The 13926-nt window shown below is 44.1% G+C and overlaps 1 protein-coding gene across 2 annotated transcripts; it reads left to right on the top strand.

The window, feature by feature from the left end:
- The first annotated feature begins 1 nt into the window (after position 1).
- LOC139565382 (ATP-dependent RNA helicase DDX42-like) lies at positions 2-7509 on the top strand. Of its 2 annotated transcripts, XM_071385675.1 has the most exons (18): positions 2-121; positions 558-794; positions 932-1079; positions 1231-1292; positions 1787-1823; positions 2439-2591; positions 2713-2817; positions 2977-3096; positions 3200-3376; positions 3469-3597; positions 3716-3815; positions 3933-3980; positions 4064-4161; positions 4315-4591; positions 4777-5003; positions 5106-5216; positions 5339-5437; positions 5549-7509. In XM_071385675.1, exons 2-18 carry the CDS (start codon positions 565-567, stop codon positions 6215-6217), a joined length of 2790 nt encoding a protein of 929 aa, XP_071241776.1. In that variant the 5' UTR covers positions 2-121; positions 558-564; the 3' UTR covers positions 6218-7509. The 2 variants fall into 2 exon arrangements, with proteins under 2 accessions (XP_071241776.1, XP_071241777.1); XM_071385676.1 differs by lacking the exons at positions 2-121; positions 558-794; positions 932-1079; positions 1787-1823 and having other exon boundaries at positions 1260-1292.
- The last annotated feature ends 6417 nt before the right edge of the window (positions 7510-13926 follow it).

A 13926-nucleotide genomic window follows, 5' to 3' on the forward strand; every position in this document is an offset into this window, starting at 1 on the left:
TTGTGAGAAGCAATCCGTCGCGCGTAATCTACGTCTACACACGGTAATGACGCAAAACACTTTCGAGTCGCGCTGTGAGATTTGGCAGTGGTAAACAGATCTTTCTTGGTGGTGAAAACAGGTAAATAAACAGTACATGAATCCATGAGGTTAGTTTATAGTGTATAACGTACACTAGATTTAACTGCTTTTGCAAATATCCTTTGACAAGCCATATTTGCTCAGTCAATCATTTGTCACACACCCACTTCTTCGTCGTGCTGCTGCGGCCCTAGAGAAGCGTAGCATGCTAACGTTAGCTAGTTTAATTTAGCCAATTAATGAGATCCAAACATTAGATAGACACAGATTAATGCTATGTTTTATATCTTCAATTTGCCAGAAGCCACAGATAATCTTTGACATCCCCAGACAGTGATTTACGAGATGATTAGCATTTAGCAGACGTTTGTGGGTGACACAAAAGGCCTACGATGAATGGACTGGAATGCAACAGCAATGTACAACAGTCAAACACCAAATGTTATGTTTTTTTTTATTTCCCCTTACTTCTGTAGAACAGCTATGAACTGGAGCAAGGGTGGCCCAAGTGGTAAGCGAGGGTTCGGGTTTGGAGGATTTTCCCTTGGTGGTGGTGAAGGAGGAGGAGGAAAGAAAGAAGAACTGCGCGTGCCTCAGAAATCCCACACGTCCTTCGGAGGCGCAGGGACAGCTGGAGGTTATGGCAAGAACCAGCAACTCCCTGCATTCTACAAGATAGGAACAAAAAGAGCCAATTTTGATGAAGAGAATGCGTGAGTGTAGACTTATCTTTCCTTTAGGGTTGGGTTTGGTGTGCTTCGTATGCTTTATTATCAACCAGTTATGCAGGATGTATTACATTGATTTCAATGACATTTGACTGGTGATAACTTTCCTAACCCATTTCCAGGTATTTTGAAGATGATGAAGAGGAGTCAAGCATCACAGATTTGCCATATATCCCAGCTGAGAACTCCCCCACACGGCAACAATTCCAGTCTGGAGGGGGCTCAGACAGTGAGGATGATCCTCTTGATGCCTTCATGGCCCAAGTTGAGGTGAGTCAAGGATTCCCCTATTAAACCTGGATCATGTAGGAATATACACATTTTATCCGTAGTTCGTCTGCTTAAAATCTGGGGTTATTGTCACAGAGCTTTTGGGAAATATTGCAGGGGGGTATATTGTTCACCCTCTTGTCTGCTCTAGGACCAAGCAGCTAAAGATATGAAGAAACTGGAGGAAAAAGAGAAGGAAAAGAAGGTTGAAAAGTAAGATCCCTTAAATTTCTACCCTTTAAGCTTAGGTCCTTCAAAATTACCTTGTCAATAATATAAGCAAAAATATTATTAGCAAAGGCCCTATTCAAGGCTGCCAGGCAGGCAGTTGTAGTACATTCTTGCCATGCACCTGTGTATTGATTTGCACATATTTCCATGGTAATTAGTCAAGTGTCAAAATTATTAATCTATTCTCATCCCAAAACTCTAGCATGTTATTAAGATAATGTAGATATAAGTTTCCACTTCAACTGCAATCATTCACCACTGTGGAGCAAAGATATGTCTCATTTGAAATAATCTGTCTTGCCATTCAATTACCTTAAATTTCCCCAGTTGGTCCATACTGTAGGTAACTAATCAAGCCTGCCTTGCATGGCGACTTTGTAGGGAGGGGATAAGCGTGACATTAGACAGGTTGTGGGGAATCATGGGTGAACAAACGAGTCGCAGGGAAGTTTTTTTTTCTCCGCTTGTTTTTACAGGGGTATACGTGATGACATTGAAGAGGAAGATGAACAAGTAAGTGATCCATCCAACGTTCCTAATTTACTACTGATCAGAGAGCCTCCAGACCCCAACCTCCCCTCCCGACCCATCTATGGCCAAGTCTCACCACCTACCACATCTCTCGCACTTTTTTTCTCTCTTTTACTCTATCGCTCTCTCACACTATGCTAACAAACCCAATTGCAGGTTGAATCCTTCACCCTATCCTTCTTGGATATCTACATGCATACTTGTGGTTTCAATTATACATATTTTTTTTTAAATATACCCATGCCTAAACTAAGCATGTTGATTTAATAGTTTATCTCTTTTCAAATATGCCATACTGTAATGAATGTTTACTATTAACTGTTGCTGTTCTTACTACTTTGTGAAGGGGGGTTATAAAATCTGCCACTGTGATCAATTTCAGCCTGAATAACGCAAAGACTGGTTTAAACTGAGTGTTAAAACATAAAATGGCTTAGACTCCGACATTGATATGGGCGATCATCAGAGCATTTTGCCGTTGACTATTTAAATGTATATCCCCCGGTTATGAGAGTGGTAAGAGTGCCTGCATGAATGTGTGCTACATTAGGCGTTTAAGCTGACTCTGGTTGACTCATGCGGCTGTGCTCTGTGCAGGAAGCCTACTTCCGCTACATGGCAGAGAATCCCACAGCTGGGCTGACCGCAGAGGACGAGGATGAGAACATAGACTACGACAGTGATGGGAATCCCATTGCCCCCACCACTAAGAAGATCATCATGCCCCTGCCCCCGATGGACCACTCTGAGGTAACAACTGCATACTGCACCTATCTGAGCCAAGAGGCAGGAAGTTATATGTTATCATGTCAATTGGAGTTTTGTTTTTTGTGTGTGTCTGAGGTCCTACATTTATGTCATCCCCTTATAGATTGACTACCCACCTTTTGAGAGGAACTTCTACAACGAGCATGAGGAGCTTCTCAGCCTGACAGGCACAGAGGTGTTTGAGCTGAGACACAAACTCAACCTGCGGGTAAGTGTCCGGAGAAGGACACGCGCACATACAACCACATCTAAACCTAACCACACAATCCTAGCCAACATACCACTTACAGACAACTGTTGTATGATCCCATTGTCTCTTTAACCAAAAGCCTCTTGCCTATTTATTTTGCTTCATTGACTTTGGCAGGTGTCTGGTGCCGCCCCTCCTAAACTCTCCACCAGCTTCGCCCACTTTGGGTTTGATGAGCAGCTGATGCACATAATCCGCAAGTCGGAGTACACTCAGCCAACACCTATTCAGTGCCAGGTACCTAAGCAGCTTGTTTCCTAGGTCTTTCTTTTTGGTACTTTCATATTGCTTTAGTAGCAAATAGGCCTCACCTGTATTTTCTTCCCCACCTGTCCTGTAGGGAGTTCCCATTGCCCTGAGTGGACGTGACATGATTGGCATTGCGAAAACTGGTAGTGGCAAGACTGCAGCCTTCATCTGGCCCATGCTAGTTCACATCATGGACCAGAAGGAACTGGAGACTGGAGAGGGGCCCATCGCAGTCATCGTGTGCCCCACCAGGGAGCTCTGTCAGCAGGTAAGACAGCCAGGGAGAGATGGGTCAGGAACAAAACATTTCCATGACAAAAAGTTGATTGGGCCCCTGAAAATGATGGTTGTGCTCCCTAGATCCACGCGGAGTGTAAGCGTTTTGGGAAAGCCTACTCCCTGCGCTCGGTGGCGGTGTATGGAGGCGGCAGCATGTGGGAGCAGGCCAAGGCTCTTCAGGAGGGGGCAGAGATAGTTGTGTGCACCCCGGTAAGAGCTCTAGTTGACAATCACTGTGGTAGACTGTGTTTAGTCTTTATGTATTGGAGGAAAAGAATCCCCTGAGGTCATTTCACTTATTGGGTTGTGTATGTTGTTCTTCACACAGGGTCGTCTGATTGACCATGTGAAAAAGAAGGCCACCTCTCTGCAGAGAGTGACATACCTGGTGTTTGATGAGGCAGATAGAATGTTTGATATGGGCTTTGGTAAGTTGGCTTTCCCTTATTTATTTTGTTCCCAATGACCACTAGGCCCAGAAGATTGTTCACTGAAGTTGGTTTGACACCTATTTATATCATATACTTTTGGAAACTTTTTTTCAGAGTATCAAGTGAGATCCATTGCCAGCCATGTCCGACCTGATCGACAGAGTAAGTGTGTATGTACACTTGTTAGAGGCTTTAGATAAGACAACCCAGTCCTATGAACCTTAACTTTACTCCTGTCCTCACAGCTCTTCTGTTCAGTGCCACCTTCCGTAAGAAGATTGAGAGGCTGGCTAGAGATATCCTGATGGACCCCATCCGCGTGGTGCAGGGAGACATCGGGGAGGTCAGACCAGTGGCTCTTCTAACACCATCTGATTGCCACTTCTATCATTTATTTAAAGTTCTACATTGCCAGAACAGTCAACCAGTTGGCGGCAGAACATTTTCTGGAGTTTAGTCATCTAATGCTCTTCAATCCTCCATCCTTCCTCCCCAGGCCAATGAGGATGTGACCCAGGTAGTGGAGATCATGCCCAGTGGGGTGGAGAAGTGGGGCTGGCTGACCCGCCGCCTGGTGGAGTTTACCTCCTCTGGCTCTGTACTTATCTTCGTCACCAAGAAGGCCAACTGTGACGAGCTGGCCACCAACCTGACCCAGGAGGGCCACAGCCTGGGCCTGCTGCACGGAGACATGGACCAGAGTGAGAGGAACAAGGTCATCGCTGACTTCAAGAAGAAGAGTCTGCCCGTGCTGGTGGCCACCGACGTGGCAGGTGAGGTGGGGGTGGGCTGCAGACGAGGGGGTGGGGAATGAATGTGGCACAACGTTCCAATCATCAGAGATCTGTGTATGATTACACAGACACTGACAATGATTTGATTGTTTTTGCCTGAATTCCAGTGCTCCTACATACTTGTCATTCTATCATTCACTGCTTCTTTGTCATTTCCTCCCTAGCCCGTGGTCTGGATATCCCTTCAATACGCACAGTAGTGAACTATGACGTGGCTCGGGACATCGACACACACACACACCGAATTGGCCGAACAGGTCGTGCTGGAGAAAAGGGTGTTGCCTACACCCTTCTCACCAGTAAAGACACATCATTTGCAGGAGACCTTGTGCGTAACCTGGAGGGAGCCAATCAAAGCGTCTCTAAGGAACTGATGGACTTGGCAATGCAGGTAAGCCATTCTACATGTCCCTGACTGACCATTGAGGACGGCTATGGAAAGGTTCATTTTATATGATGTCTTTACTGACCTCCTTTGATGTATTCCTCTCAGAATCCCTGGTTCAGGAAATCACGCTTCAAGGGCGGCAATGGAAAGAAGCTAAACATTGGAGGAGGTGGTCTGGGTTACAGAGAGAGGCCAGGATTGGGAGCTGAAAGTTCTGTGAGTTGGCCATGTCTATTTGTAACATAAATTCTGTTATTTGTAGTGTTTTATCTTGTTGGTAGATCAGTGGCATAATAGTGTAACTCTTGGTGATTGTTGACATTTTGTTGTTTCTCCAGGAGCGTAGTGGTGGTGCTGCCATGGGTAACTATGAGGGCTACAGCAAGCCTACCGGAGCCATGGGAGACCGCATGTCAGCAATGAAGTCAGCCTTCCAGGTAATTAAACTATCACTCACTATCTATTCTGTTAGCTTTATCCCTTTTTCTCATTTAATTATTTCTGTTAGTCTAGAAGTCCCTCTTTAATCGTTGTCTATTTTTTCCCAGTCTCAGTATAAGAACCACTTTGTGGCGGCGTCCGGCATGGTTCCTAAACTCACCACCAAGTCCAGTAGCTCTTCAGGCTGGACCAGCGCTGGAAGTCTGAGCTCCGTCCCCACCGGGGCCCCTGAGGGCCCAGACCGGCCCCGTGGGCCCCCCTCCTTAGCCATGGCCCCTCCAGCAGCCCTCGGCATGGGCACCAAGATGGCAGGCTTCACCAGCGCCGGCTCCCTGAGCTCTGTGTCAGACAGCCAGGCCACTGCTCCTCAGGGGTATGCCGCCCCACCCTCACCCAGGGAAGGGCCCCGTGACAGACATGGTGATGACAGGAGTCGCCATGGAGATGGCCACTATCGTGACAGGAGAGACAGGAGCGAGCGGCACAGTGGCGGGGGAGAGCGGGACCGCTATGGGGAGCGGGACCGGCACGCAGACCGCGACAGATACGGGGACAAGGATCGCCATGGCAGCAGCGGGCGCCATGGCGATAGTCGTAATGGAGACGGAAGTAGAAGGGACAGAGAGCGAGACGATTGTAGAGGTGACAGGGAGAGTGGAGACAGGGCAGAGAGTGAAGGAAGGGGGGACAGAGCTGAGGGGAAAGGAGACCGAGAGGAAGACAGCTTTGCAGTCCCAGATCCACCAAAACGCAAAAAGAGTAGGTGGGACAACTAAAACACAAAACACATCACCTGAAAAGCAACCAACCAACTGTTCTTAGATGAGCATGCCTAGTCTGTAGATGCACAGCTGGTCATTTCAGCTGAAACATGCACAGAATTTCAAGGGTTAATGTGTGAACCGACCCTACTGCGCGGTCTAAATGCAAGGGGAAAGATATGCTATCCTGCATTGGTTGGGGATTCAGTAACATGGCTCCTGATTGTCAGCTTGTCTGAAGAAGTGTTGAGATTTTGGATAGAATTCCACTCTACTGTGCATGTAGAAAGAAATGTACTGTAAATATACCATCCAGATAGTTTTAACCTTACCATAAGTGAGATGGTCAATCTTTCTGGTCAATAGAAGGGAGCAGTGGAGCTGTTATGCAGTCCTGACGCCACAGAAAACACCTGTGATTGAGATGTCTGTTGTATTCTTACGTCCTTTCTCACTGGACACCCCCGTCGTTCTAGTTAAACTCTTAGCCCTGAGTAACCCAACACAGCCCTATTGGACTAAATGTGAGTGTATATTATCAACCTACGTTAATGACAGATCTCCTTTTTTTATAAGTGTACTACTTCCTGTGAATCCATCTGTGTTTGTGAACTTTGCAGCTTGTATTCACTTCTTCGTAAAGTGCCTCTGTGTCACTTAGGTGTTTTTTATGCTTTTGAAAGTGGAGTGTCTGTAAAATGTATTTGTTCATTTTTGTGTGAGGCTACGCTTGAGTTCATTCACAGGAGGATGTCAAGTATTTTTGATTTTAAATGGCTTTGGCAGTTTATTTTGTTTGTCTATGGTTTCCTTTTCTGTTTGTAATTTGTCAATGGTAGTTCTATAAGTGTGCATTCTAAACTTAGCTGCATCTGACACAGCAGTTCTGAACTGTAATAAACATAAATTCACTTGGTCCCACAGTTGTCACCACTCACTACGTTTTGACACCTGATATTGTAGAAGTGGTTATATGCAAGTGAAACACTGAACTCTCAAACTCCATAACATTCTGTTTCAAAAGCTTCCATTTTGGAATCGGCTTCTGTCTTGAAAATGACTAGTCTTAGGCATGACAATATCCGTGAGGTTCTCTGTTATAAATATCTGTAATTTGCACACAAGATGTGACACAAGCAGCTGTCATTGTGAGGATATAATTGGCAATTCCTTTTTGCATTTAACCCTTGATGCATTTTTGCTCCTCGGTGGACATGTAACTTCCATAGACAATAGGGTTAAGACTGAGTAGATACATGTGAAAAAACAATGGTCTCATTTTTGTTAATAAAATCATGTGGTTTTTAGTCGTGTCTTTTTGGGTGGTTTGTAGGGTACATTTTAAGAAGGTATCCAGAGCCAGCCACAACTCTAGGTGCATCTCTTTCCTCACACATATGGAGAATCTCAATTCTTCTGATTGACCATATGAGAAAGAATGCCACCACCCGGAAGAGAGTGGTATTCCTGGTGTTTTAGCTAGCAGATCCGACCCACTTGCTTACAGCTGAACTAGAGTAGGACGGGCCTCCTGTTGAGATTAACACACTCTGCTGGTTACTGGTGTTTGTGAGGCAGATCCCATGTTTGATATGGGCTTTGGTAAGTTGACTGCCTTTACCAAAGACTGGTCTGTATTTTGTCACCTATTTATATATTATTTTGGTATCCTTTTTCAGAGTATCAAGTGAGGTTCAACGCCAGCCATGTCCAGCCTGATCGACAGAGTAAGTGTGTGCCTGTGTAAGGAAGAATCTTAATTGCATACTCCTCGCGTCCCCTCCTCTTCGGTGGGGTTTAACGGCAGTTGGCATCCAATATGTTGCCTTACCACCCCCAACTGGACTATAGTATAAATCCATTATACTTTGTGATAGAAAATACTAAATAAAATATAAACACCCTTCAACTAACCCTCCACTCATTAAAAACCCACTAGCCCATTCCACTACTTTGACCCTATCTGCTATCTAGCAGCATACCAAGCAGCCACCCCGGCCTACTAAGTGGCCAATAAAGCATCCTACCAGGAGGCCTACCAAGTGCCGTACCATATGGTCTACTAAATGACCTGCCAATCGGCTACCCGCAGGCTACCAGCTACACCCCGCCAAGGCGCTCTCCTTCCAGTGGTTAGTGTACCAAACTCCCCAGAGTGCTCCTCCTCCAGCTAGTCGCAGCCTACAGTACATTCAGAAAGTATTCATACCCCTTGACCTATTCCACATTTTGTTATTCAAAATACGTGAGGATTTACCTCATGACGACAGGGGAAGATAATTTAACATTTATTTTGGCAAATGTATTGAAAATGAAATATAGAACCTTTGACTACAGCTGAGTCTTTCTGGGTAAGTCTCTAAGAGATTTCTACACCTGGATTGTGCAACATTTACCTATATTCTCTTCAAAATTCTTCGAGCTCTGTCAAATTGGTTTTCAGGTCTTGCCATAGATTTTCAAGTAGATTTAAGTCAAAACTTTAGCTCGGCCACTCTGGAACAGTCACTGTCTTATTGGTAAGCAACTCCAGTGTAGATTTGGCCTTGTTTTTAGATTATTGTCCTGCTGAAAGGTGAATTCATCTCCCAGGGTCTTGTGGAACGCAGACTGAACCAGATTTTCCTCTAGAATTTTGCCTGTGCTTAGCTCAGTCATAAAGGATTGGTGTCCCGTCTGCGGGACAGTTGAGCTAACGTAGGCTAATGTGATTAGCATGAGGTTGTAAGTAACAAGAGAATTTCCCAGGACGTAGACATATCTGATATCGGCAGAAAGCTTAAATTATTGTTAATCTAACTGCACTGTCCAATTTACAGTAGCTATTACAGTGAAATAATACCATACTATTGTTTGAGGAGAGTGCACAGTTATGAACTTGAAAATGTATTTTAAAAAACAATTAGGCACATTTGGGCAGTCTTGATACATTTTGAACAGAAATACAATAGTTCATTGGATCAGTCTAAAACATTGCACATATACTGCTGCCATCTAGTGTCCAAAATCTAAATTGCGCCTGGGCTGGAATAATACATTATGGGTTTTCTCTTGCATTTCAAAGATGGTGGTTAAAAAATAAAAAGGCATGTTTTTTTCTTTGTTTTACCAGATCTAATGTGTTATATTCTTCTACAATAATTTCACATTTCCACGAACTTCAAAGTGTTTCCTTTCAAATGGTATCAAGAATATGCATATCCTTGCTTCAGGTCCTGAGCTACAGGCAGTTAGATTTGGGTATGTCATTTTAGGTGAAAATTGAAAAAAGGGTCCGATCCCCACGATTACAAGCATACCCATAAGATGATGCAACCACCACTATGCTTGAACATACGGAGTGGTACTTGGTAAAGTATTGGATTTTCCTCAAACATAACACTTTGTATTCATGACAAAGTTAAATGGTTTGCCACTTTTTTTGGCTGTATTACTTTAGTGCTATTGTTTTATTCTCTACAGGCTTCCTTCTTTTCACTGTCAATTAGGGTTAGTATTGTGGAGAAACTACAATGTTGTTGATCCATCTTTAGTTTCTTCTATCAAACCCAATGTACTCTGTAACTGTTTTATAGTCACTGTTGGCCTCATGGTGAAATCTTTGAGCTGTTTCCTTCCTCTCAGGCAACTGATTGGGAAGGACACCTGTATCTTTGCAGTGACTGCTGTGTATTGATACCGTCCAAAGTATACAGGTTGATCCAGAGCATCCCAAACATGCTCAATGGGCAACATGTCTGTGAGTATGCAGGCCGTGGAAATGGGACATTTTAAGCTTCCAGGAATTGTGTACAGATCCTTGCGACATGGGGCCGTGTATTATCATGCTGAAACATGAGGTGATGGCGGCGGATGAATGGCACAACAATGGGCCTCAGGATTGTCATTCAAATTGCCATCAATAAAATGCAATTGTGTTCGTTATGCCTTCCCAAACCACAACCGCACCGCCGCCATGGGGTACTCTGTTGACAATGTTGACATCAGCAAACTGCTCACCCACATAATGTCATACACGTGGTCTGCCGTTGTAAGGCCGGTTGGATGTATTGCCAAATTCTCTCAAACGAGAAGAGAGAGAGAGAGCATTAGAGGGAGCATACTTAAATTCACACAGGACACCGGATGAGACAGGAGAAATACTCCAGATATAACAGACTGACCTTAGCCCCCCGACACAAACTATTGCAGCATAAATACTGGAGGCTGAGACAGTAGGGGTCGGGAGACACCTTGGCCCTGTCCGATGATACCCCCAGACAGGGCCAAAAAGGCAGGATATAACCCCACCCACTTTGCCAAAGCACAGCCCCCACACCATTAGAGAGATATCTTCAACCACCAACTTACCATCCTGAGACGAGGCCGAGTATAGCCCACAGAGATCTTCCCCACGGCACAAACCCGAGTGGGGCGCCAACCCGGACAGGAAGATCACGTCAATGACTCAACCCACTCAAGTGATGCATGGAAGAGCACCAGTAAGCCAGTGATGCAGCCACCATAATAGGGTTAGAGGCAGAGAATCCCAGTGGAGAGATGGGAACCGGCCAGGCAGAGACGGCAAGGGTGGTTCATCGCTCCAGTGCCTTTCCGTTCACCTTCGCAACCCTGGGCCAGACTACACTCAATCATAGGACCTACTGAAGAGAGGAGTCTAAAATAAAGACTTAAAGGTCAAGACAGAGTCTGCGTCTCTGACAAGGATAGGCAGACTATTCCATAAAATTGGAGCTCTATAGGAAAGCCCTGAAAGCCCTGCCTTCAGCTGTTTGCTTAGAAATTCTAGGGACCGTAAGGAGGCCTGCGTCTTGTGACCGTAGCGTACGTGTAGGTATGTGCGGCAGGACCAAATCGTAAAGGTAGGTAGGAGCAAGCCCATGTAATGCTTTGTAGGTTAGCAGTAAAACCTTGAAATCAGCCCTAGCCTTAACAGGAAGCCAGTGTAGAGAGGCTAGCACTGGAGTAATATGATCACATTTTTTGGTTCTATAACTGAAGTTTATTTAGTGCTTTATCCGGGTAGCCGGAAAGTAGAGCATTGCAGTAGTCTAATCTAGAAGTGACAAAAGCATGGATACATTTTTCTGCATAATTTTTGGACAGAAGGTTTCTGATTTTTGCAATGTATCGAAGATGGATAAAAGCTGTCCTTGAAATATTCTTGTTGTCAAAAGAGAGATCAGGGTCCAGAGTGACACCGAGGTCCTTCAGTTTTATTTGAGATGACTGTACAACCATCAAGATTAATTATCAGATCCAACAGAAGATCTCTTTGTTTCTTGGGACCGAGAACTAGCATCTCTGTTTTGTCCGAGTTTAAAAGTAAAACATTTGTCGCCGTCCACTTATGTCTGAAACACAGGCTTCCAGGGTGGGAAATTTTTGGGCTTCACCATGTTTCATCGAAGTGTACGGCTGTGTGTTGTCCGCAAAGCAGTGAAAGTTAACATTGTTTCCAAATGACATCACCAAGAGATAAAATAATAGTGGACCTAAAACGGAACCTTGAGGAACACCGAAATGTACAGTTGATTTGTCAGAAGACAAACCATCCACAGAGACAAACTGATATCTTTCCGACAGAAAAGATCTAAACCAGAACTTGTCCGTGTAGACCAATTTGGGTTTCCAATCTCTCCAAAAGAATGTGGTGATCGATGGTATCAAAAGCAGCACTAAGGTCTAGGAGCACGAGGACAGATGCAGAGCCTTGGTCTGACGCCATTAAATGTAATTTACCACCTTCACGAGTGCAGTCTCAGTGCTATGATGGGGTCTAAAACCAGACTGAAGTGTTTCATATACATTGTTTGTCTTCAGGAAGGCAGTGAGTTGCTGCGCAACAGCTTTTTCTAAAATTTTTGAGAGGAATGGGAGATTCGATAAGGCCAATCATTTATTTATTTTTTCTGGGTCAAGGTTTGGCTTTTTCAAGAGAGGCTTTATTACGGCCACTTTTAGTGAGTTTGGTACATATCCGGTGGATAGGGAGCCGCTTATTATATTCAACATAGGAGGGCCAAGCAAAGGAAGCAACTCTTTCAGTAGTTTAGTTGGAATAGGGTCCAGTATGCAGCTTTAAGGTTTAGAGGCCAAGACTATTTTCATCAATGTGTCAAGAGATATAGTATTAAAAAACTTGAGTGTCTCTCTTGATCATAGGTCCTGGGAGTGTTGTGCAGACTCAGGACAACTGAGCTTTGGAGAAATACGCAGATTTAAAGAGGAGTCTAATGATCATAATCTTTTCGTCAAAGAAGTGTGCTCTTCAAGGATGAATCACGGTTTCAACTGTACCGGGCAGATGCTAGACAGTGTGTTTGGCATTGTGTGGGTGAGCGGTTTGGTGATGTCAGCGTTGTGAACAGAGTGCCCCATAGTGGTGGTGTGGTTATGGTATGGGCAGGCATAAACTACGGACAATCTATGGATTTCCAGTTATGTGAAATCCATAGATTAGGGCCTAATTAATGTATTTCTATTATCTTATATCCTTATATGAACTGTAACTCAGTAAAATCTTTGAAATTGTTGCATGTTGTGTTTATAGTTTTGTTCAGTGTATATCAAAAATGTACTTAATTTTTTTATGAATATTACTAACAGATTAAACTAATTTTGGCCAAGGGATCCACTGAATAAATTTAGAGGGTGTAATACAATGTATATATTATTCATTTACAATGTATGTTCTTAACCCTGGGCAACATGGGCCTGGGAGGCTCACAGGAATATTGGTATCCACAGTTTTCCACCAATTATACATTTTTCAACTCAATACTTGTATTCCCCCTCCTCCCATTTTTTTTTTTACATGAATGCACTGTAATTTTAGCTTTAAAACTGCTAAGTTTTCTCTCTTGCAGGATATTAGCTTTAAAACTGCAACAACAACAAAATCTCTTTGCCACATGACAATCTGTAGAATATCAGGAAATCAGCTTAAACTGCTAAATGTTCTCTCCGATGCCAAGAGATGGGCCTTTCAAATCTTCCTTCCATGTGCCTGAGACGTGCGTTGTCTGGCCATTCACTGCCCGAAGTCATAGTAAAACTCCTTGTATGCTGTTGCCATCTCACTAGAGTTGTGTTCAGATTGTGGGGATCCCTGATGAATTTGCTAATATAAGGGGTCCATGGCCCCAAAAAGTTTAAGAACCCCTGATTTAACCTATTGCTGTGCATACTTTTGCACTTTACTCGGTTGCTAATCGAATAGCATTGTAGCATCTAAACCCTTTTGTTCAAGTGGATTTAATTTAGTGCCCATGTCGATAAGCTTTGCAGAGCTACCCATGGCTTTACCTCCCACCCGTCCTTTTATTTTGCATTTAGAAAAGACAACCCCATCCTATGAACCTAAATGTCACTCTTGTCCTTTCAGCTCTTTTGTTCAGCTCCGTGAGATTGAGAAGTTGGCCAAAGATATTCTGGTGGACTCATCAGTGTGGTGCAGGGAGACAGAGGTAAGAGCCGTGGCTCTTCTGATTGCAAATTCTACCAGATTATGTAGTGAGTCATTCACTGCACTGGATGGCTCCAGCAAAACCCTTGGTGACAGACTCCTCACTGAAGTAACTAAACACCCCACTGCTGTGCTTTCTGAAGATTGTATGTAAGTTATAGTCAATGGTGCACTAATACCAATACTCAGTATTCAAATACAGGGTGAAAAACTAGCTGGATGGATGACAGGAAAAAGGTGGTGGACACGGGCTGCT

The sequence above is a fragment of the Salvelinus alpinus genome, chromosome 36, assembly GCF_045679555.1.
Source record: "Salvelinus alpinus chromosome 36, SLU_Salpinus.1, whole genome shotgun sequence".
Taxonomy (NCBI): Eukaryota; Metazoa; Chordata; class Actinopteri; order Salmoniformes; family Salmonidae; genus Salvelinus; species Salvelinus alpinus.

Coding starts and splice junctions, on each gene's coding strand:
- LOC139565382 (XM_071385675.1), top strand. CDS start 565: ATGAACTGGAGCAAGGGTGGCCCAAGTGGTAAGCGAGGGTTCGGGTTT. Junction 4,592..4,776: donor GGTGGCCACCGACGTGGCAG/GTGAGGTGGGGG, acceptor TTTCCTCCCTAG/CCCGTGGTCTGGATATCCCT. Junction 5,004..5,105: donor TGATGGACTTGGCAATGCAG/GTAAGCCATTCT, acceptor TATTCCTCTCAG/AATCCCTGGTTCAGGAAATC.